Below are 23,817 nucleotides of genomic sequence, written 5' to 3' on the forward strand. Positions count from 1 at the left end.
GAATGGAACGGCTACGGCGACCGGAAGTAAGCTGTCAGACCGCCGTAGCCAAGAACGTAAAAATCACTAAGCAACCGTAAACAGGACAGCGCAACGCGGTATTAATTCATTTATTAAGATACAAAAATATGTCATGTAAAAAAGCAAGAGAAGGATTGCTTTTGGCATTAAATGACAATCTTTTGTCAGAAGAAGAGTTTTTACTATTGTATGATGTAAATAAGTCTAAAAACCTAGATTTAAGCAATACTGAAAATGTTGAATACTTAAAAATCTTTAAAATTAGCTTAAATTTAAAACATTTGAACACATATTATATAAAAGACTTGTGGTACAATCATAAACTGATGCAATTACAATGTCATATGCTATAAAACATAATATTTATTTACATAATCTCTCACGTTGTAGCGACTACGGCAAATCAGCTGTTCTCCCGTAGTAGACCGTCCGTTACAGTTGAACGTCGCAAAGTAGCAGTTAAATTCGCGCATGCGCAATACAACGCCATAATGCCGTTGCCTTTCCACCAGAGGCTGTTGCTTAAAGTCCCTAATATCTGGGTGTGATGGCTACAGCGTCACACAGGACATTTTCAAATAACTCGTTTTATTTTCGGACCAGGAATACTCTTAAATCTAAAAAGAATAAAAAACTAAACGAATGGTTTACAAGTTTAATATGCATTTGTAAAGTAGCAAATGCACACATTTAATCAATCACATAGAAATTAATGCACTTGTAATATAAAGTGGACACGGGTCCGGATCAAGTTCCCGTCGGGTCCGGATCCGGACCGGAGTCCGGACTTTGAGAACCCCTGGTCTAGACTGACTTTAATCTACCTTTACTGAGAATTTGTTTGTGTGTGTGTGTATGCGCTTGTGTGTATTGGTACATAAAAACACTTAGTTGTTTAAATATAACCAATTATTTAAACCATTTTATGTCACATCAGACAATGACTGTGAACAAAATGGTTTGTAGTGATGTATTTGTCCAACAGATGGCAGAACTGTAGCACAAACCCAATAAATGCATTTGCAGCCCAAAGCATGTTTAGAAACAGATAAAAGCTTATCCTCCTTTGGGTGCAGGGTCAAAAGAGGATAATCTTTTATCTAAACATATACATATATTACACAAATTGTAAATTTGATAATCAATGTTAACCCATCAAGATGTTTTGATGAATAATATACATTTTGTCAAGCTGTATGATATACGTGTCCAGTCACTACACAGCTGCTTGTGTGATGAGATGCGAGTTATGTGCAAGAGAGGTCAGACGGGTCTTGTGGGCTTTTGCACCTGTTCTACATGAAGACCAGAGAGATTAAGAGCAGATATTGAACACAGAGCAGATGTGCAGGGTAAAACACGTGCATGCATACATGCATACGCAAACACGTGCAATTTTGCATAGGAGGAGAGATGGTGAACCAAATAAGATCAATCAAGGCCAAGCAATGCTGAGCCCTGATTCATGAATACAAGAATGATGCTTGGGAAGAGTGTTAAGATACCTAAAGACATTCAACAACAACACTGTCCCCTTTTAAGTCAATTGTGAAACTGTACTGCTCTATAAACACACGCAGCATCATTCTGAGCATGAAATGTCTGTGAATGGTGTGTTTAGTGTGTGTGGTTTTCTTCTGCATTGCTAAATTCCACATCAGTACAGCTGCCTTAACAACCACACCCCATCACCATGGCAACCATGCCTTCTGGCAAGCATCAATGTTTCCACAATCCATACAGTTACAGGGCACCGAGCAACAACTAACCAACTCAAACTAGATATTTAAGCAACCAAAAACCAACTTATGTGCCTATTGGGGGAAGTTGGTTCTTTTATGTTAAGACTACAAAAACACCACTTTGATATACAAGTGTGCTCAAAAGATTGTGTCCACGTGAAAGATTTTGACATTAATGGGTTAACCCCCCCCCCCGCCAAAAAAAATCACATCTGGCAATATTAACCCCAGCTTTTCCTCTGCTTCATCGCCCTAAGTTTTTCTCCTTTACTTTTCCACTTCTTCATGTCCTGCTCTCCATCACACTCCTACTATGATTTCTGCCCGACTGCTGGAGAGTTTCAGAAAGAGGGGGCATGTTGTGGTCAAAAGGGGCCCCGGCACCCCCCTCACAGGGCTGACTCTCAGCGTCTGCTGGGCCCCTTCACTTCACTCAGCCTCTATGTAATTAACAGATGTAAATTATAATGTTGGGCTACAAGAATGACGTGTTTCTTTCCTTTTTTTCTCTGCGTGTTCACATCTGTATAACTGTATGTGGACCCTGGCGGCTGAAACTTAAACCCTCCACAGGGATAAAAGTAATGAGGATCACAGAATACAATAAATAACGAGAGAAGGAGAAAAGATGAGAGATGAGAAAGGAGATGAGACGACACAAACTTATGGCAATTCATAAGGTGGCTAATATAGGCATAATGTTATTCATACCTTTTTGTACGATCTGTTTTCGTCCCAGTAACGTTGGGTTTAGGGGTAGGTTTGAGGTGGAGCCTCAGTATTGCCTTTTTCTAGAAATCTAAAAGTTTTTAGTACTAAACTTAAACCAAGTTCCTTAAGAATATTCTAGAAGTTTCCTCCAAAACCATTTAAATGATGGCATTCAATGATAATCGACCACAACAAAACCATACCAGACAGCCCTGGAACTCACACACAAACAAACAACTTATCTACAGATAATTAAGAGTTTCCTGTCCTAAACTTGACACACTTTCACACACAAGTAAACATGTTGTGATACATGATGCTTTTTGGTATCAGCTTATCTGCAGGCTCTTTCCGGTTTGTTTTAATGACTGTGCAGAGATCCAGTCTGTGCGTTTGTTTGTGTGGGTGCTTGCTTGGATAGGTGAATTGTCCCTCCGGCCTTTTCTTGCTGCCATGTGAGATCCATGTTAACAGACCCAGCTGACTAAGGAGTCACGCAAATGTTGATCACAGATGTGGGCAGCACTTCCTGTTCCTCTCTCCCTCGCCATCTCGGAAGAATTTGAGTTAGATTGAACTTCATCTCTTAGTTTTCTTAAATTCTTTCTCATACTGTATATGACTAAAGGTTTCATAAAAAAGTAATTTATCTTTGATCTTCTGAATTCAACGTTTTATGCATGTCCGTTAATTTTAGGAAGACACAGTGATTTTCCAAACTTTTGTTTTTAAACAGCACAGCAAAAATCCAAAAACATCTTGTTTTGATCCCTGGATCAAAAAGCTTTATGAACACATGACCAACCATATTTACACACATTCACAAAGTAGTGTTGTTACTTTTTCTCACATGCAAAAAAGCCCTAAAAGAGCAACATCAGACAGAGAAAAGAAACTTTTTAATAAAAGAAACCCTGAATAAAAACTAAGGTAAACTTGCTTAGGTTTCACACTACATTAAAAGACATCATTAGCATCACATTCTAACTTCCGATAACACAGAGATGTAGACATTTGACGAATCGTTTTGACGATTTTATCGGCCGATATGAGAATGTCGCAGATATATCAGTATCGGTGCATAAACAGCAGATATGCAACCAATATGAACGTTTATGAAGGTATATTTTCCAAGTCAAATATAACGTTATTCTCGTCAAAACTGCCAATGATTCAAGTTATTTTTATTTTGTATTTTATTTATAATTGTATTTTATTTATAATAAGTCAACTGTTTAGTGCACTGATATCAGAATCTTTTTGAATAATAAAGTTTATTGTTAAATTGTTAAACACCCTGCCTATATTACATATCTTTGTCACATAAATTTTGTGTGTGATCATTGCAAAACGTGTGTGTGTATATATATATATATATATATATATATATATATATATATATATATATATATATATATATATATATATAATACATAGAATAGAAACCATGGTGTATTCTATGTACAGTACTGTAGTATAATATACTGTAGTATATGTGTACTGTATTATAATATACACCTAAAGAATATTAGCCGATATATAATTTTTTTATTCCCTAAAATCTGTATGGCCCAAAAATAAAAAATAAATAATAAAAACGCATATCAGTTAGGCTCTCATCTGAGCTAACATCAGGTAATATGGTTTCAGTCATCTCCATACTATAAGCTCTCCTCCACAATCTTGTTTTTCTTTTTTTTGGATACCTTGTTTATAAGTCTAACATTCCACCAAACCTCGTGCCTCCTGCATTCATCCATTTAGCGCTTTCTCTACATCACTTGATCTTCTTTGAGTCAATGCCATATTTGGTTATCTGTCAGCTGAAATCTCTGAATACACATTTCATTCCCTCCCTCGTTTTCTTTCTTTCAGTCCTCTCCTATCTTTCTCCACTGTTTGTATAGGTCTGCTGGTTCTGTTTTTCACTGGATATCTGTGGCTTCGCTTAACTCTTTCCCTGCCATTGATGAGGTAACTCGTCTGTTAAGACAAAACGCTTCTTTGCCAATTATGAGTTTTTCCAGCAATCCGTATTTCTGCTATTATCCAGCAGGTCGCGCTATTACCCAACTTATAAAACCCAGAAGTATTTCCTAAGAGCAAACAGTTCAAACTCTGTGTATGTTTTGATAATCGCTATGAATCTGATCTCTATTAAAAGTCCTACACAAAAATGGTAAAAAGAGAACAAATGAAGGTAGCATGAAAGTTTTTTTCTTTCCTTCATTTGATATATTGTGTGTTTATGTATTTAAAGAAGAACATTTTCTGGAAGGCATAAAAAAGTCATAAAAAATGATGTCGCTGGCTGGAAACTTTTTTAATAACGTTGGTGGGGAAAGATTTAAATAAGTCATGGGTTCGAATCCTAGTGCAAACACATACCTCATGTTGTTCTAAACCTGTATGAGTTTTTATATTCTGTTGAACACAAAAGAAGATATTTTGATAAATGATGGCAAGCACAAAAAGGTACCTATTGACTTCCATAGTAGGGAAAACAAATACAGTATTATACACTCTTAAAACGAATGTGTTAAATTAACACATCTTGTGTCTAGTTAAGGACAACACACCTAGTGTGTTGTCCTTAATTTAACACATCTCTGTGTTATTTTTAGAACAACACACTTTGTGTTGTTTTAACACATCTTGTGTTGTCCCTTTTATTTATATGAACTCTAAATCAGCACGAAATGACACATAATGTGTTAAAATTAACACATAATGTGTTAAATAGTTTAACACAAAGCAATGTGTTAAAATTAACACACCATGGATGTGTTAATTTTAACACATTGCTTTGTGTTAAACTATTTAACACATTATGTGTTGTTTTTAACACATTATGTGTTATTTCGTGCTGATTTAGAGTTCATATAAATAAAAGGGACAACACAAGATGTGTTAAAACAACACAAAGTGTGTTGTTCTAAAAATAACACAGAGATGTGTTAAATTAAGGACAACACACTAGGTGTGTTGTCCTTAACTAGACACAAGATGTGTTAATTTAACACATTCGTTTTAAGAGTGTACAGTACATTGGGTGCCCTCAAATGTGTGCTTACCATCATTTATCAAAATATCTTCTTTCGTTTTCAACAGAAGAAACAAAACTTATTCAGGTTTTAGAACAACATAGAGGTTAGTAAATGAAATTTGAATAATAACATTTTCATTTTGGGGTGAACTATCCCTTTAATGGGGACATATCATGAAAATCTGACTTTTTCTATGTTTAGGTGCTATAATTGGGTCCCCAGTGCTTCTATCAACCTGGAAAATGTGAAAAAGAACAACCAAGTAACTTATTTTTTCACATGCTTACTGTAAGGGACGCATGTGAAAAAATACAGAGAATGGTTTGCCAAAACTAGGTAATCGAAATTTGGCGTCCCTTGTTATGTCAGGAGGGCATCCCGCCCCTTAATCTGCACTATCCAACCACAGCACTGCCATTTACTGCAGAGATCAGATAATTTGCATTTAAAAGGTCACACCCAAAAACGGCACATTTTTGAAACAGCGTAGGATTAAATTCGAATATATTTCTAATACTTTTAAAAGTTTTACTCCGTGTTTAAAAATATTGTTCTGTACCACATGCATGCTGGCTGGAAAGCTTACACCTGACCTACATTTTTGGCAGAGCATTTTTTGCAAATAAACTCGTATCAGACATTCCAATGTAGATGTTGTTGTCTCATCCCGTATCCCATTGGCAAAAATTCTGATATATTACCAAAACTTGATATAACGCCCAGAAACAAAAATGATTAGACTATTCTCACAGATGAATTTAATAGGAAAGACAGACATGTAAAGAGAGAGTACGACAGAAATAAGTTTTGGTTGAAGCTTTTTCCTCCCTGCCCTGAGGCTGATGCTCTTGTGCCCTACGCTGGCTTATCTCCTCATCAGCCGCTCCAGTGAGGCAAGTCCCAGGCTCCAATCTCGGCCTGCCTGGACACGCTTCCCAAGAGAAAAACAACTTATCCCATAACACACACAGAAAGCGGGATGTTTGTGATTGTGGGGTCACGGTGGCATGTTCAGTCATATACAGAAAACGAGCTTTTATTTGTATTTGTGTGTATAACCGCATTTTATGAGTCTTAATAGGGATAAACATAAGATGAGGTCAACAAGTTTGCACATGAACGATCATAAAGGCATTCTGATCTTGTTCCACTATCCAGTCTGATGAGACAGGCAGCACTAAAGTGCAGTTACACAATACACATGTGCATATGCATCCTGATGATTCACATTGAGAGCAGTAAGATACATTTTAGCATCGAAGATCTCCAGGTCACTATACTTATGGCTTTTCGTATTGCTGTTGCCATTAGGTTTTTAATGGGTTGCCCAACTAGCATATATAAAACTTATGATCAATAAGATATATATTAGCCATATAAATAAGATATCATTCTTAATTCATTGTGTTCCTGTGGCTCGACTGGTAAAGCAATGTGTTAGCTGCGCAAGAGGTCATATATTTGAGTCACAGGGAAGACACATACAAATTAGAGATGCACCGATTTCAATTTTCTCGGCAGATTCCGATTTCAGATTTTTCTGTAGGTGTAACCTGCCGATTACCTATTTTCTTTCCAAGAACTATAATTGACAGCATAAAGGCTACAAACAAAAATCCACTTTTCTTTCATAACAACACCGCGTGTTTTACCCTCAGAAGACCTTTGTTTATCATCCTGGAGCTGTTTGGATTTCTTTGGGGAAGGATATTAGGGGTGGCACCGTTCACAAAACCCTCGGTTCGGTTCGTATCGCGGTTCTATGGTCACGGTTCTCGGTTCAGTACGGTTCTTGTTGTTATTTTTTCTTTTAATTTTTAACACTCCAGAAATATATTATCTTATTAATGTATTAATTATCCATAATTTAGGATACAGTATTAAAAAAAAGTTATATCATGTAATCATGCACAAACTGAATTTGACTTTAAGCACATTATTGGGACCATCCCTGAGGAAAGCCAGATGAGATTTTACACCTCATCTTTACACCTGTAATATTTACATCCTTCTCTTTTGTCCACTTTTGACTACTTCTGTCGTGATTACTTTGAGGGGCAATTTATGAAATAAGATCGCGCAACTTTCACACGCTAGCAAAATGAAACTACGCGGAAATCAGCCGCTTTCGTTTTATCAATGAAAGGCTAAAAATAGCGCTGAATACAAAAAGACGTCAAATGTGTTCAGTACCTCAGATTAGATAAATGGTCGGAGAGAAGGCGATCTCCTGTGGCTGTCGAACACATTCAACCCATAGACTGCAGTTCTACCTATTGTTTTATTTCCGCTGTCATCATAGGTAACATGAAATAAAAATGTTTTCACAAACCAAACTTATACGACGCTGGCGCATCCTCCAACTGCCGGCAGACTTCCTTTTCTCTCCCACTTGCCATTTCTACACGTAACATAACCTGCAGTTACTTATTCTCCAAACCAGTCACCTCTTCTTTCGCGCGAAAGGAAAACACGCTATCTGAGGTCACATACAGGGCATGAGGCTACAATTCGCATGCCATGAACCGTGCGACACACACGCGCTCCGAACCGAGACAAGCGAACCGAACAGTTCGGATTTTTTTCATGAATCATGCCACCCCTAAAGGATATATGCACATTTTTTGGACTTGAAGGATGTTGACCCCGTAACTTTACTGTTTAGCAGCTGGAAGATATGACATTTTCTAAAATAACTGAAAATGTGTTTGTCTGAAATTGATGGACATATGCATCTCGGACGGCTTCGGGGTGACTAAATCATGCGTTTAATATCATTTTTGGCTGAACTATCCCTTTAAAAAAATCTTGTCATATGACCCCTTTAAAAATTAAAGGTTCCTAATGGAACCATACAGGGTGACAAAAACTCTTAGGAATCGATAAGAGTACCTCTACAGTACATTCGATTACAGTACCTACACTACTAGTGGTGAATTGCATGAGTGCCTTCACTTGTTCACTGGTAACTTTCACTTGTTAACTTTTTTTCACCTTTGTCACATGACCGATCACAGCTGATTCTCAATGAAAACAAATGACTTCTGGTTGTATGAACACCTCTTATGAGTGCAAGTTTACACAATCCATACAATACTACACACTTTTAATCCTCATTACACATCACACCCTGGCCTGGACCATGATCTTGTACCTCTATAACTAAATATACAGTGTGATCTGTCTCTTTTTCTCCTTATCTTCCTTCCTCTCCCTTACACACCAGCTGTGTACCATCAACAAGCTGAGCTGCATTAGTTGCTATGTCCTCTGTGTACTTCTGAAAAGAGAGCCATTGTGTGATTCCCACTACGCCTTCCCATCCAATACCAATAACAGCCCTGCGCTCTGCACAACTGCCCTGCTATTTCTTTAATTCTGTCCTCGATTTCTGCTCTCGCTGCTTCTGTAGGGCACAGAGGAATGTTCATGAAAGTGGGAAGAAAGGCATTTTTATCACCCTCCCCATAAAATTGCCCTCTACCCACTCCGTTCTGACAGAAATTGAGTGTTGACTTTTTCTTCAATATCAGTAAGCATGCAAACCATTTGCTGAACTAACAGAAAAATACCGGTGAAAAAACAGCATTGACAGAGCATTGCTTTGATGCTCTGAATATTAACTGGAGTACAGTACACTGCTGTAAAACATCGCATGCAATCTCTCACTTTATATAAAAGTTTACTGAAAACTATATGCATGCTGATTACAAATAAAGAAAAATGTTTCAAATAGTTACATGAAGTAAGTCTTTATCCCTAACATTTTACAATGTTGCTCTGTTAATGGATCTAATACATTATTCATAATGAAAATGATTATTTGATGATGCAGCAGCAATAAAGCTGACGTGATGCGATTTTAAACATCAAAATAGTGATCTATTTCAACAATAAAAGCAAGTGACAAATATCAGTATCGGCCAACAGTTGTTTTTTTTTTAAATTGGTGTCATCCCTAAATCAAATACATACAGACTGATGTCTACATCAGTCACATGATTCACTAGTTGAGTTAAGAATGACAAACAGGGTCACTGCTACTGTCACGGTTATTATTACCAAAAAGCACAGGTCACTAGAGTGACAGCATGCTAAAGAGACAGCGAGATGACAAACAAGACAATTTGTGTAATGGTTCCTCAGGTTTACATTAGGTTATAGAGAGAGAGAGAGAGAGAGAGGGCGAACGAGGGGATCAATAAGTAGCCCATTATCTGTGTTGTCATCCACTGGGAGTAGCTGTGGAGGCCAACGCCCATCTGGGGATCAGCGTTCAACATCTAAAGCCTACAGCAATTCATTCTTAAAGCAAAGATCCAACATTACTGGCCCTGCGCAGTACAGTCGCACGCACACATACTGCTCACACATGTCTTACACTTCTCTCCTGCATTTCAATGTGATGAGTAAGTGATATCGGATAGGTGGAGCTTTATTAAGAAATTAAGGAAATAGGAACTAGTCACAGAAAGCTACTATTGTGCTATGGATGAAAGAGATAGTTCCTGAGGTCATAAACAAGATGTTGAAACAGTTCCTTTATATATCTTTATTTAGCTTAATTCTTCGTCAGATCATGCAGGTCAGGAGTGTACAGTCATCTCGCCCCACCCAGACCATCAGACTTCTCAGAAAAGCAGCCCAAGTCTAAATTTGGGTTTGGGTAAGCGTGCATCAATTCCTGATTCACTACACAATATCCAGGACTCACTGATGCATTCAAATGGATTGAGACTGAGATGAAAGCATTGAAAACTCCTCTGAAGCACTCCATCACTAAGAAAGGATATGGGTACCATCGAACCATATATGCCTTATCTATCCATCTAATCGAATATGTTAATGAGTCTGGTGAGGCTCACACAAAGCCCAGACTTGAACCACATTGCCCATTTAGGTAGCCTAGAAATCTAGACGCACCCTAGCGGCCGCAAAATATATTTGCTGCCAGGGTTTAGTCTAGGCACTCACAATACACTTAACCGGTCCAAAAACCAAAATTTGGTCAGGCCAATCACATCGTGTGTAGCGTCTGTGGGGCGGGCTTAACATGATGACGACAGAGCTGCAACGGTTCCTACTTGAAAACAGAGAATGGCTGCTGCTGCTGGCGAACAGCTATCTTTTGAAGCGGCTTTGGCCGAGACTCTGGAGGACTTATACTTATGTTTTTCTTTAAGAGAAGAGCAAATAAACCCTACTGAAGTCCTTTTTAAGCAAGAAAGATGTGTTTGGAGTTTTGCCGACTGGTTACGGTAACTACGTCACCTTCTTCGTTGCTCTGATCCGTCATAGCGCTATCCTATTGCGTGCAGAGGCATTTTGAGGGACAACCTTATATCCCGCCCCTTGCATTGAGCCGTTTGTGTGAAGAGTTGCCAGACCTTACATCTTGATGTAGGTCTGGCTAACCAGGCTACCATTTAGGATGAACTAGACTGCTGACCCCATCACTGTTTGACCTCACAGATGTCCCTGTGTCTAAATGGAAGCAGATCATCCCTGCAGCCACGTTCCAACATCTAGTAAATCTAGTAAATATAGCCAGATGAGTAAAAGCTGTGAGGACTTTACTGGGGATCAAACTCCTTATTAATGCTCATGGTTTCATGTTCAACAAGAACATGGGTGTGGTACTTGAGTATCCACATACTTTTGGTTATATAGTGCGTGTGGAACACTACTAAGAAAGACTAAGTCCAATAAAACTTTTAAGGGCAGCATAACAATTTGAGAGAAGAGTTATAGGTAACTATAAAGTTATAACACCATAGCAGCACTAAAGTTAAAGTAGAGGAGAAAGTTAGCATTTGAGTGCTAATGGACCTCATATATATTCTCCATCTCTCCAACACACACACATTCCCTTGCAGTGCAGCACTTTGGTACCAGAACATTTCTTCAAAAAAGGCTTCTGTGTGAACACAAACGTGTCCTGTAAATGTTCTGGGATCGCTCCTGTAAGGAGGACCTTGTAACTGTGCCGTAACGTTCACGGAAAGCATTCTGTGTGAACAAGACGCAGAAACTATGCCGTAAATTGTGTGTCATCGCAACCTTAAATTATGGTTCAGATCTTTGACACAGGGATTTAAACGCAGATTTAAATGCAGATCAACATTCACGTCGAGAAATGTTGGCAAACTGGACTGCAGCAGAGATCAGAGATCTCATCACTATCCGCTAAAAAGCTGAGATCATCATAATACGCTCATCATCATCACGCGCTCATTATGATCTTGTCATAAGCTAAAATGCACGCACATGGCAAACTTCAGACCCTGTGTAAAAAATGCGCCACATGTCTTTATGGGATCTTTACAGTATGTGTGTGAAAGCACACACAGATTCCGGAAAATCATTGGCAGCAGTGTGAATGAATCAAAAATTAAACAACCCCGGAAAAATCCCGGACGCATTTTCCGTAATCTCTGTGTAGAATGGGCTTAGGTGATTTAAGTTACGATCCTGCTAAAACACATTTAAACCTCATCAGAATCATTTTTTCTGTCCCTTCTACCTTCAGTCTTACGCCACTCAGGTCATCTTACATCAGCTTATTTAAAAAATAAGAATGGCTATTTAAAAATGTTTTAGCATACATTAACTAAAAAAAATCAACAGTCATTGTTGCATGTTGCCAGGTTTCAATGACGCTGGTGTGCACATGCTTCTGTTTATACAGGAATGGGTGACCTACAGCACCAAATGGGCCATGTGCAGATCTGAGTTCCTTTCTGCCTTGAGTTGAAGTGCGTCTCTGACATGTTTTCTTGCAAAAAGTACATCTCCATAAACCTCCAGATAAAAAGCTCTCGCAGGTTGAAGTAAGCACGCCATCGTTAATGCAAATCTTCAGTCTTTGCTGAAACATCAATATGGTGTTTAAGGTATTCTACCAACATTTCTGAATGGCCTGATACCAAATTACAAGTAATTAAGATTTTAAATTTGTTAAGGAATCACACCCGTTCCTGTATGGTTGAAGTAATACAGGCTATACTCAATAGCAAACCTGATATTTTGGGTAGATGTGACTCAGTTTGTTTTAGTAGCATTGAAGTCTGTCCCACTGCTCAAAATCAATAAATGCTTTGATGTTTGTGAACACACTTAATGTAGTCTGCTGTTCTTTCTAAATGAACTGAAATGTGTTATGTTCTCTCTCCACTCTCCATTAATCCTGTCTTCCCTCTTTGCCCAACCGCTTTATGATAATTGAATTAGGGTTCAATTCGGCATGACCGGGAGAGAAAGTCACTGGTCACAACATACTTTTACACAAATTATCTTGCTCATACACACACACATCAACCACACCCTCTAATAAAAATAGCACTAGGCTATATTTTAGTGTATTTTGGTCTCCTTAAATTCCAAAACTGTATTCTTTCCTTCCAGATGGATGCAGAAGCGTACTTAAATTTAATATCATCAACCCTAATGTCATTCCAAACTTTCAAAATTCTTCATCATTTCTCCTTTTGGGTTCCAATAAAGAAACGAGTAACATATAAATTTGATCTCAATACACAAAAGTTTAGAAAAAAAAGTCTAGTAAATTCAACAAACTTACTACTATTGTATTTGTAAATGTACGATAAAAGAGAACAGAAAAATGGTAATATGATGTGATGCAAATCAAGATCGATTTCCAATGCCTCAGCTTTTAAACTGAAAAAAAAAAAAAAAATAAGCAGATACAGTACATCTATCCAGTTGCAAATCCACTATTGCTGTAATCATGTAATGCGATCTGTTGCTAATGATGCACCAAATACATCTATTTCTCCTCCATATACTGTAGTTTCATATTGTTTTTCTTCTGTAAGAAGAAAAAAAATGTTGAGGAAAATCTTTATTGTAAATCAAGAATTATGACATGATAATGATATGCGACATACAGTGCCACAGCTATTTGCTCCAGGAGATGCTGCACTATGTTGGTACACACCCATACACAGTACACAAACACAAACATAGACACTCAGCTCTGTACTAGTTTATAAACATATGGTTATTTGTTTTAACAACCATGTTTCTATTATACACACAGATAAAAGAGAAACTGCCTTTTATTTGTATAATATAGCATGTGATGTAGGCCTAAAAGCCTATGATGTAACGTGGAAAAAGCTTTTAATTCAAAATATAGGTTTATATTATATAATGTAAAGTATTTGTAAAGTGTATTGCTATTTGTATATGCCTTTAGACCGTACAACATCAACAGAGCGTTTACTTGACTTTGCTGTTACATTAGATTTTAAAGTTGATAAGTAAATAACACGTGAAGTGACTGACAGGACAACAACAACAACGTGAGATTAATGTAACAGCCTGACCATCTCAATCACTTTTCCCGGTAATGTTAAGCTTCATAAACTACATAAATGCGTAGTTAGTGAAGAAATGGGGTTGGTAATTAATCAAATCTGAAGTTTAAAGTTATTCTCAGTCTCATCTGTTACGTCTAAATTACATTCATGCCGCCACGCTACTTAATCCTCTTAGTAAATCATGCCTTCTAACCAGTACTATACACACAAACTGTTTTCAAACTCCACATCGCACGAGCGTTTTAAAACATCAGCTAACCTACTCAATCTTTAAACCTTTGCCTTAGTAAGGATAAGTCTAACACTTACTTCGTTTTCTGGATACGGTGGTATTCCAACAAGGCAAAAGGCAACTCCATTCATTGGACAGCTTCACTTGTTTTGCAGAGAGATAGTGAGCGGTAAATATGTTATAAACGCGATGTTTTGCATAAATTACATATAAACGAGGCTGCTAAAAATGATATGCGCGATCTATCTTGCACCGTTGCATTCACTTATCCCGTTTTCTTTCGTCCATTCGCCTCTTTCCCGTTGTTTGGTCTGCCCGCAGCGCCCTCCTCCTTCCCTCGCCCCGATGCAAATCCGCTGTCCCAACACCGCGCGCTTTGGATCAATCAGTGTATGGAAGTGAATGGCGCGGGGCTCTCTCTGGTGGCGGCACGCGGGCATTACAAGACCCGTAGCAGGGCGCGTGACGGGAGCTAGAGCGCGGCGCGTTCAAGGCCACTGCAAACAAAGCCCTCTTTGTACCAAGATAAAACGATAGACGGGGACGAAAAGACATAACAGCTGAAAGTTGAGACTGTTAGGACATTTGAAGTGGTGAAGTTGGCTAATAAAGTGCTTTACTTGAGGCTTTTAAAAATCACTATTTACCCGGATCTCTGGAATACTTGATTCTGGTTGGTCATTTGCGTGGTATGTTATTCCCCGATAATAACAATTGCTTTTAAAACTGATAACACCGCTCAACCAGGTACTATATATATATATACTACAGTATATATATATATATATATATATATATATATATATATATATATACTGTATACTAGTGTACATATCTGTACCTAAATGGTACATTTTAGGACATTTTAAAGGGATAGTTCGCAAAAAAATGAACATTTGTCACCATTTACTCACTCTTGGGTTGTTTTAGACACAAAAGAAGACATTTAAAAAAAGATAATAAGCAAACAGCTAACCATTGACTTCTATAGTAGGATTAAGAAAAAACTGGAAGTATTGTGATAAATGATGTTTAAGATATTTTAATAAAATATGGTAAGCATAGAGTTAATGGTTACCATTGAATTCCATAGGATTTGTTTTTCTACTATAGAAGTCAATATTTTACACAGGCTGTGTGCTTATCATCATTTATCAAAATTTCTTTTTTTGTGTTCATAATTTTTGGGTAAACTATCCCAATGGGAAATTAACTTCCTTTGACATTAAATACTAGAAATACCTAGCTGCCCAAACAAAATGCACTAATTATGGTATTGGAAAAAATACATGGTAGTATCATGTGTTTTGTTACTGGATATTCTGACTCATAGGCCTATTCATATATAGGCCTTCAAATAAATGACATAATAGTTTACAAAAATAATCTTCCCTCAAATGATGACACAACATGGGAGATATGAGTGGTGTTGGGAGGAAATGTAGAGGTTAAAGGTTGCATTTTGAGAGCTTGAGCCTTTCTACCCTGCAAAATGTGGAGATGCAATGCACTGCAGTGACGAGCTCTTCAGGTCACGCTGTGGTCATGACAGATCAATCAATGTGATGCCGAAAAACAGACGTGCAAATGTTGTATTGATTTAAAGGTCGCAGCTTCAAATCTTTTTTTACCACGCAAAACACAATGGTTAATTCAATTTGAGAATTTCTTCAAAACAATGAATACATGTAGCTTACAAAGCTTTTGTGTTTTTCCATTTAGATTTCCTTGTAAGAACGCAATGCAAACAGCTTTCTTTGTGCACAGCATGTAAGTTTGATTTTGGGGGAAGGCTTGGGTGTGAAATGACTACCAGGTAAATATACAGTAGGAAGTCCACTCAAGCTGGCTTATTGTTACTGGCCGACCCGGCGGCACATTTACAAAGTTGTTAGGAGAGACCAAGCAAACAATCTGACTGGACCTTATTTCTTTACGCTCTTAGATCAAGTTAACAAACTCAACAACAGAGTCCATTAGGTCACTGTGGGACAAAGGCAGTCGCATTTACAAAACGTGTCACAAGTGTGTTTATTTTTTTCAGGGATTAACCTAACATGACCTGAATTGAAGTGTAAGAGCTCAGGAGATATTATGTGAGAGTTTCAGACTTTGTGACTGCATTGCTCTGGAAAGCTGCAGATCATCAGCGTTTCTAATGTTTCTCGGGGCATTAAAGCTAAAATAATGCAGAGAAATACAGATGACCTGGCACTCAGTGCTTCTGCCCATGTGGCTGTCATTACACAAAAGACTCTTTTGCAATACTCAAGGCTATTTCTTTCTCTTCAGTAAATAAATATAATAAACCAAGCAATCGTATGCAGATTTTGTGGGTATTGTATGTGTATAAACAAAACCACAATGCGCATAGCTGACAGAAGTAATGATACATGATTTAAATGAATCAGCATGTCAGTAAATCTCTCTCTCTCTCTCTCTCCATCCATAAAGAAAAAAAATAAATTAGGTATGCATTGATATATTGGCCTTTAATCGGTATGGGCAGATTAAAGCATTTTTTCCCACCATAGGACATTGGCCGATTGTTTAAAAACAGCAGATGATCAGGGCAGATTGTATCCAGGCAATCAAAAGTGTTAGAAAAAGGTAGTGAATATTGGTATTGCCATAGACATTTTGTATCGGTACATCCCTAAAATAAATTAGTATATGTTTAGAAATATGTAAAGTTAGAGACAAAAGTAAGGGAATATTAAAGGAACACTCCACTTTTTTGGGAAATGCAGGAGGCGCAATGATATTACGTAGTGCCTGAAAATAGTCCCCTGCCATTGAAAGATACTATTTTCAACTGCTGCGTAATGCACCCATGTTACGGCAGCAATGTCCTTGATTATTACGCCAGAACGAGAGTATAGTTCCTAGCAATATCGGCCTAGAAAATCGTAACTTTTAATTTTCTGTCGGTCTTAGTGCACGATGTAACTACAGAAGAATCAAGTTGTAAAAAGGAAAAAATATTGAACTCTTATTTTGGAGCACGATGCTAATGGTCTAATCAGATTCAATGGATTGTGCTAAGCTATGCTAAAAGTGGTACCGCCAGACCCGGAGATCAGCTGAATTGATTCCAAAACGATATTGTCAATGTATCTTAAAGGGACACTCCACTTAAAAAAAAAAAAACAACAACATATATATATATATATATATATATATATATATATATATATATATATATATATATATATATATTTTAAGTGGAGTGTCCCTTTAAGATACATTGATTATTCTTCAGTACCCATGATCCAATCTGCTTATCCTCTTTTAACTTTGGCATTTACACATTTGGCAGATGTTTTAATCCAAAGTTACAATAGTTCATTCAGGCTTTGCATTTTTCATGCATTACTAGGAATCGAACCTTGACATTGCTAGTAGACTTAGACATTGGTAGGAGACATAAACTTCATAGATTCATTCCCAGTTACCATCAGACCCACATCACATCTCTAATTAATTTAAATAATTATTTATTTTGTCTGCCATGTGCCCCCCATGTTTTCTTTAAAAAGTATTTTAAGTTCTTCTTTGTAAGTTAAAGTGCATGCATTCACATGGTGGAGATTTTCCCATGTGCTAATCTCATCAGATCCATATTGTGCTCGCAAAAACGCCCATCAGCTACTGGACACTTCATTATTAGTTTATACACTGTATATGTAGAGACTGCACTCAGTAATGCTCTGTTTATATGTTAGCTACTGTGTGGAAACAGAGCTTTTTATCCGAGTGGTCCACAAGGATGAGTCTGGGGCAGAGGGGGAGAGGTCACAGGGTTCATGAACCCATATTCTCTAGAGCTAGGCTGTTGTAAATCTGCACTGTTCACTCCTGTCAAACTAAGCCATGCTGTGTTATCTTGTATGGTTGTCTGTTTACTCTACAATTAAGAAAGACAGAAACAATTAATCATATTTATCATCATAATTAATACATTTTCAAAATGTGTTAAGGCATTTATTAAATGCTTTTTTCTGCATTTGCTCAGTGGGAATCAAACCCATAACCTCAGCATTGCTAGCACCACAGAATTGTGACCTGATTGTGACCCTGTCTCTAAAAATATAATTAAAAGATTAGGAGCAACAAAGTTATATTTCACAATCTGTGACATGGCCTAGTAGTCAATATTAAAAATATCAAGGTTATATTTTCACAAAATGTTCTTTACATTATGTAAAATGATTTTATGTAGAAAACAGTAAACCAAAATAATCACACATCATAATTTGTATCTGCGTACATAGACAAAGGTTTTGAGTATGTATGCTTTGATAATCTTTTCACTCATCTATACTAAATCTAAAACTTTTACACTGTAAAAAATACTTTGCTGCCTTAAGATTTTTGGTTAAATCAACTCAGATTTACAAGTCATGTCAACAAAGATGAGTTGTTACAACTTATAAAATATAGTTGAGAAAAGTCAACTTAATTTTATAAGTTATAACAACTCACCTGTAGTTATAATAACTAATCTCTAGTCAAAATAAATAATAGTAAGTTGAAATGACTTGTAAATCCAAGTTGATTCAACAAAACATTTTAAGGCAGCAAAGTATTTTTTACAGTGTATAGACTATAGGAAAATGCACTAACTAGGTCCAGCAGTGACACCTACAGAATAAAATCTGTGTTTTATGCACCAATAAATTATAAGTGGAGGAAAGAATAGTACTGTATTGTGTTACATTAACTACTGATCTTCTCTACACTGTAAAACCTAAAAGTTAACTCAACTCAAAGTAAACCGGTTGCATTAGTTTTAAAACACATACATTTGAGTACTGTGAACTTAAACAAATTGAGTCATATGCAGTTATGCACTTATATTTAAGTTCACACTACTTAAATATAAGTGCATAATTGCAATGACTCAAGTTCACCGTACTTAAATTTATGTGTTTTAAAACTTAAATGGCCTAATGCAACCGGACTTAAATGGTTTGAGTTTAGTTAACTGTTAGGTTTTACAGTGTATTTATGAGCTGAGATGAGGATACTTTTGACCACCGCGAGCATCTGACGGCGCTTGTAAAGCTCTAATGTCCGGTTTCCTCCAAATACACATGTGGCATAGCATACATACCATCACTTCCTTTCTCTTTACATCACTTCCTCTAGGGTAATCTTAAAACATTGCGAGACGACCCTTCTGTCTGACGCCCTACATGTTTAGAATCTCTAAAAGCATCATGTCCGATTCGAAATAAAGTTATTCACTTTGTCAAGTACGTTCAATGATGTTTTCTTGCTACTGTGGAAATGATGAGCAAATGAGAGAAACATCTGCTACAGTAAACACAAACCCTCAGCCATCTGCCCACTAACTACAGAGTGGATTGGATTTCAAATATATCCATAATCCATGCATGTAATCTAACCAGCACGATACAGAGACCTGAAATATCACATATTTATGGCCATAACGGATGTGAATGGGTGGAGATGAAAGAGATTCAAAAAGAATATTCTAGTTACATCCTGGAAATGCATGGGTCTGATGCATAATATAATATCTAATTTATATATGAAATCATAAGCCACAAACCAGTAATGGGTAACTAGATGAAACCAGTTGTTATTTTTAGTTTGAATGTATTAAATGTTTTAATGAGCCAGCTACTGTTACTGGGCTACAGAATCACTCCTTACATGTGTTCAATGAGACGACCTTCACTTATAAGAGAGTTATACACACACTTACAAACATGCATGTACTTTAATCCTTATATTTCAGAGTCTAATGTTAAATACAGTATGAGAAGCAATAAAATTTACCTTTAACTTTCATTTCTTCAGCTCTAAATGCCCTGCACCAATTAATGCAAAGATGTGTGTGTTTCCAATGTGTGTGTTAAAGTTTTTTCGAAGTATTGATCTATTGCTAATTTCAGCCCATGGTGGTCTCTTATTTAGCTAGCTAGTAGTTTGCCTCTTGGCAGTGCTCCAATGCAGAAAACACACACACTGTCCAGCACTGACCTGTCCCTGCTCAAACAGATACTTTTCACAACATCTTTTTCCTGTTCCTCTTATAATTATTATGTGAGCGCTCATATATCCAAATACTTATACAGATGTTAAACTACTACAAATCTAGTGGGAACAGTCAACTTTAAACTTCTGCATGAAACATTATTAGCATATTTCTTAAGTTCACAGAGCTCAAAATTGATACAGGCATGATTTTTCAGGATGTCTTGGTTCATTCAAACATTTACATACTTGAATCCATGTACACTAGGACTGTCAACAGTATGCTACAATTAATATTTTGGATCGTGTCCAACAGTGGTCCTCAACTGGTTTTACTTAAGACATCAGGTGAAACCCAACACAAAACGAAACTGTCCTTAAAGAGTAACTAAACCCTAAACCAACTTTTTTTGATCTGTAAGAATGATACTTTATTAGTGCTGTTCATTGATTTTAGTAAGTTTTTTGACATTTGGATATAAAGTGTTTCAATACTGCAATATATGGTGTAAAAACGTCTGAGTGCTGCCCTCTTCAGGTTGAACGGTGGTTACTGCAGTTTAATTTTCCTATTGGATGTTGGGTCCAAAAAATGACTCGTGACGTAAGCAGGTTCAAGCTTACCACGCCCTTGTTACGATCTCACCACACACTTAGTTCGTCCCCTCTATCTCCGTTGGGATCTGCCCACTTTTCTTGCATTTTTCAAATATTGCCAGTGGGTGGAGTCAGGCTCTGACCAGGGGTTTAGTTACGCTTTAAAGGTGCAAAAGAATGCATTGAAAGATAAATTGTTCTTTGATATTTACATAGAAGGAATGTAACTTTATTAAGTGCAAAAATTATCCAGAAACGTTTTTACATGTCAATTTACAACCATAGGATTTGAATTAAATGTGTATTATTACCTTATTTGGAAGGCTCATGAATAATAATATTGAGCTCTGCTCTGATTGCTGTGCTCTGAGGCTCATGTCAGTAGCTCACATTAGTAAAAAGACACGCATGCGTTGACCCCGAGTTCAAATCCTGACTCAAGGTCCTTTGCCGATCCTGTACCCCTCTCTCCACCCTGTACTTTCCTGTCCTCTCCTTGCATACTATCAAATATGGGTAAAATGGCTCAAAAAATTTTCTTTTACAAATTTAAAATTCAGTGAGGCATTTGTAAATGTGTATCATTGTACTTGCATTGTAAAGCTTTGAAGAGTCTTAAGTTTCATCAGATTTATAAAAGACAGATTAGCTCTAGCGATTCTTTCCGATAACGTACCAAAAAAATTGGAAGGAGGAGTTACGAACCGCGGGAGGAGCGAGTCACGAGTCATGCAACACTTTATACAACATTGAATAACTTATGATTCACTACATGTTCGTGTCGTTTACATTATATTCACTTATGCACCTATTTCCAACATAACACAGAAGTCTTACCGCATGAAACTTATGACCCGGTACCGACTTTTCAATTCAGCGTTAAACAAATACACATGAAAAAAAACTCCACTGCTACCCCGGATGAACAAACTATATCAATTGTTTCCATAATGCTGGCTTACTTCTCTGTTCATCCCAAAACACACTTCTTCTTTCGTGCCATTGTTGAGTCTTGATAAAAAAACAAAGCTGTCCCGTGAAGTGACTTCTAGCTTTCTCGGTTCTTGCTCTCTCGCTAACTGACGTGTGGGCGTGGTTTTCCAGTGGAAGTACTCATAAAAAAAAGTAATATGTATGGCTTACCCCTGATACGTCAGCTGGACTCGTATTTAAAAAATTTTTTTAAGAAACTTGTACGAAACCTGGCGAAGTGCGTTCGGCACAGAAATACTCTGTTACACATCCAACTGCTTTTTTGACACTTTGCCTATATGCTTCAGCTGAACCCCCCTTTAATGCTCCCAATTTCATTATCAGATTATACGACTGTATTTCACAGGCAGGGTCACATATTATTTGCATTTACCATTGTGTTTCCCTTCTGTATCAGACCCCATCAGAACCCATCAGTGACCAGTTTTCAATGTACTAATCGGAAACCACTGAAATAGCTCAAATGTGTCCATTGTGCCAGGACATTTATATTCACGAGCACCCATCAATACATACACTGTATTGTTCTCAGCAACAATCCAATGGTTGCATCCATTGGGTCCAATGGTTACAATTGCATGGGGGTGACATCACCTGAACTGACTGACGTTAGTCTCATGCAAGACGTGATTGTAGACATGCAGTGTTCCCCTCTAAACACATGAATAATAAATCACCGGAGAGCGGGAAAACAGCATGTGACACGCTTGAGGAAAGATAAAGCTTGTTTTGGGAATAAATGTTTTTTTATAGGAGCTAGATGGTATTCAGATACACACATGCAAAACGCTAAGAATTTGCAGTGTCATGGTGTCTGATATATAGTGCTGCCCAAAGGAAAAAAGATAGAGTGACATAATGCTCCGGCTGCAAATTCTACCCTGGGAATCAGCATCTTTTCTTTGTATTGTAACCGCATCACAACTAAAGAGCAGTTCAACTGCCTGTTGTACACTTTAGAGAAATCAAAGCATGTTTCATCGGACCCAAAATTTTTGACATTCCCAAATTGCAACTCTTAATAATAGCATACATTTTAAGTGATCAAACATGATAAACTTGACTGGTAGCGTGGTACAGGTGCAGAAGCAAAACAGGTGCATTTTGTTCATTCAAAGCAAAGTGTAAGGTAACTGATATCTGATTTCTAGCATCAATACATCAACTAAAATATGTAATGTAATGTGCACCACCCCATTTTGAATGTGACATGGGTCTCTCTGAGCATTATATTATCACCAAGACAAAATGATGACACATTATCAGCTAAGAAAAAGCAATCTTCAAGGTAGTGTGTTTATTATAATAACACACTGAGGATTGTTTGGAAGTGATGCCAGCATCCTTCAGTACTGTTTGCTTTTGTCCTGTCAGAAAAAAATGACCTTATGTGTGTAAATGTGAATGTTTGTTCTTTATAATTATATCCAGGCTGTATCGCTCACCTGCTCCATGCTTCAGCAATCCCTCCTCCGCCTCCTGATCCCATTCATGGCACAGTATTCCCGACGTTCCTGCTTATCAGTGCAATATTCCCACAACAGCTTTCCTAATTCACGAATCCTTTTAAAAATCCAGAGAGGTCCTTACATAGCCAGTGGGCTCCCAGTGGATACGGCTCTGAGATGCATTCTGAATCTTGTTTCCCCGTTATTCCAAGTCAGCCAAATGCTCCTGATCGTTCCTATTATCTCTGTCACTTTCTCTCTCTTTGGTTCTGTGTTTTTGCTTCAGGCTATGTGCTAAAGCAGAGGCACAGGGTCAATGCTGTGGCAATGATTTCCTCCCTCCAGTATACCGGAGGATACAGGATGTTCTGTTGTTCTCTCTCTCTCTCTCTTTCTCTCACTCACTCACCCTTTATCACCAACGTATGTTTATTTGTTTCTTCATACCACAGTCTTTACCTTGCCTTGATACTTTCAACCCAACCCTCCCTCTTTCTCTCTACACTTCCCTCCTCTCCATCCCTTCCCCCACACATATGGATTCTAAAGGGAAAAGAAGGGGGGTTGGTCACGGTGGCACCATGTGACTCGTAGCAAAGGGCCGTGGGACCCAATGAACTGACGTTTATTCTGTTTCTATGGTGGGACCCCCTGATGCCCAGCCTGGCTCATGCCTAA

At 37.5% G+C, this 23,817-nt stretch overlaps 1 protein-coding gene across 2 annotated transcripts in view; it reads right to left on the bottom strand.

Annotated features, from left to right (window-relative positions):
- Positions 1-23,583, bottom strand: part of arhgap23a (Rho GTPase activating protein 23a) — a 62,969-nt gene extending 39,386 nt beyond the window's left edge. Inside the window, exon 1 of one of the 2 annotated variants that reach the window (XM_065267717.2) lies at positions 23,137-23,583. In XM_065267717.2, the coding sequence (XP_065123789.1) occupies positions 23,137-23,145 (9 nt within the window). In that variant the 5' untranslated portion in view covers positions 23,146-23,583. Of the gene's footprint in view, positions 1-14,172; positions 14,437-23,136 lie in introns of those variants that run through there. The other variant, XM_065267628.2, reaches the window with a different exon arrangement.
- Between the last annotated feature and the right edge of the window lie 234 nt (positions 23,584-23,817).

The sequence above is a fragment of the Paramisgurnus dabryanus genome, chromosome 3, assembly GCF_030506205.2.
Source record: "Paramisgurnus dabryanus chromosome 3, PD_genome_1.1, whole genome shotgun sequence".
In the NCBI taxonomy this organism is placed as follows: Eukaryota; Metazoa; Chordata; class Actinopteri; order Cypriniformes; family Cobitidae; genus Paramisgurnus; species Paramisgurnus dabryanus.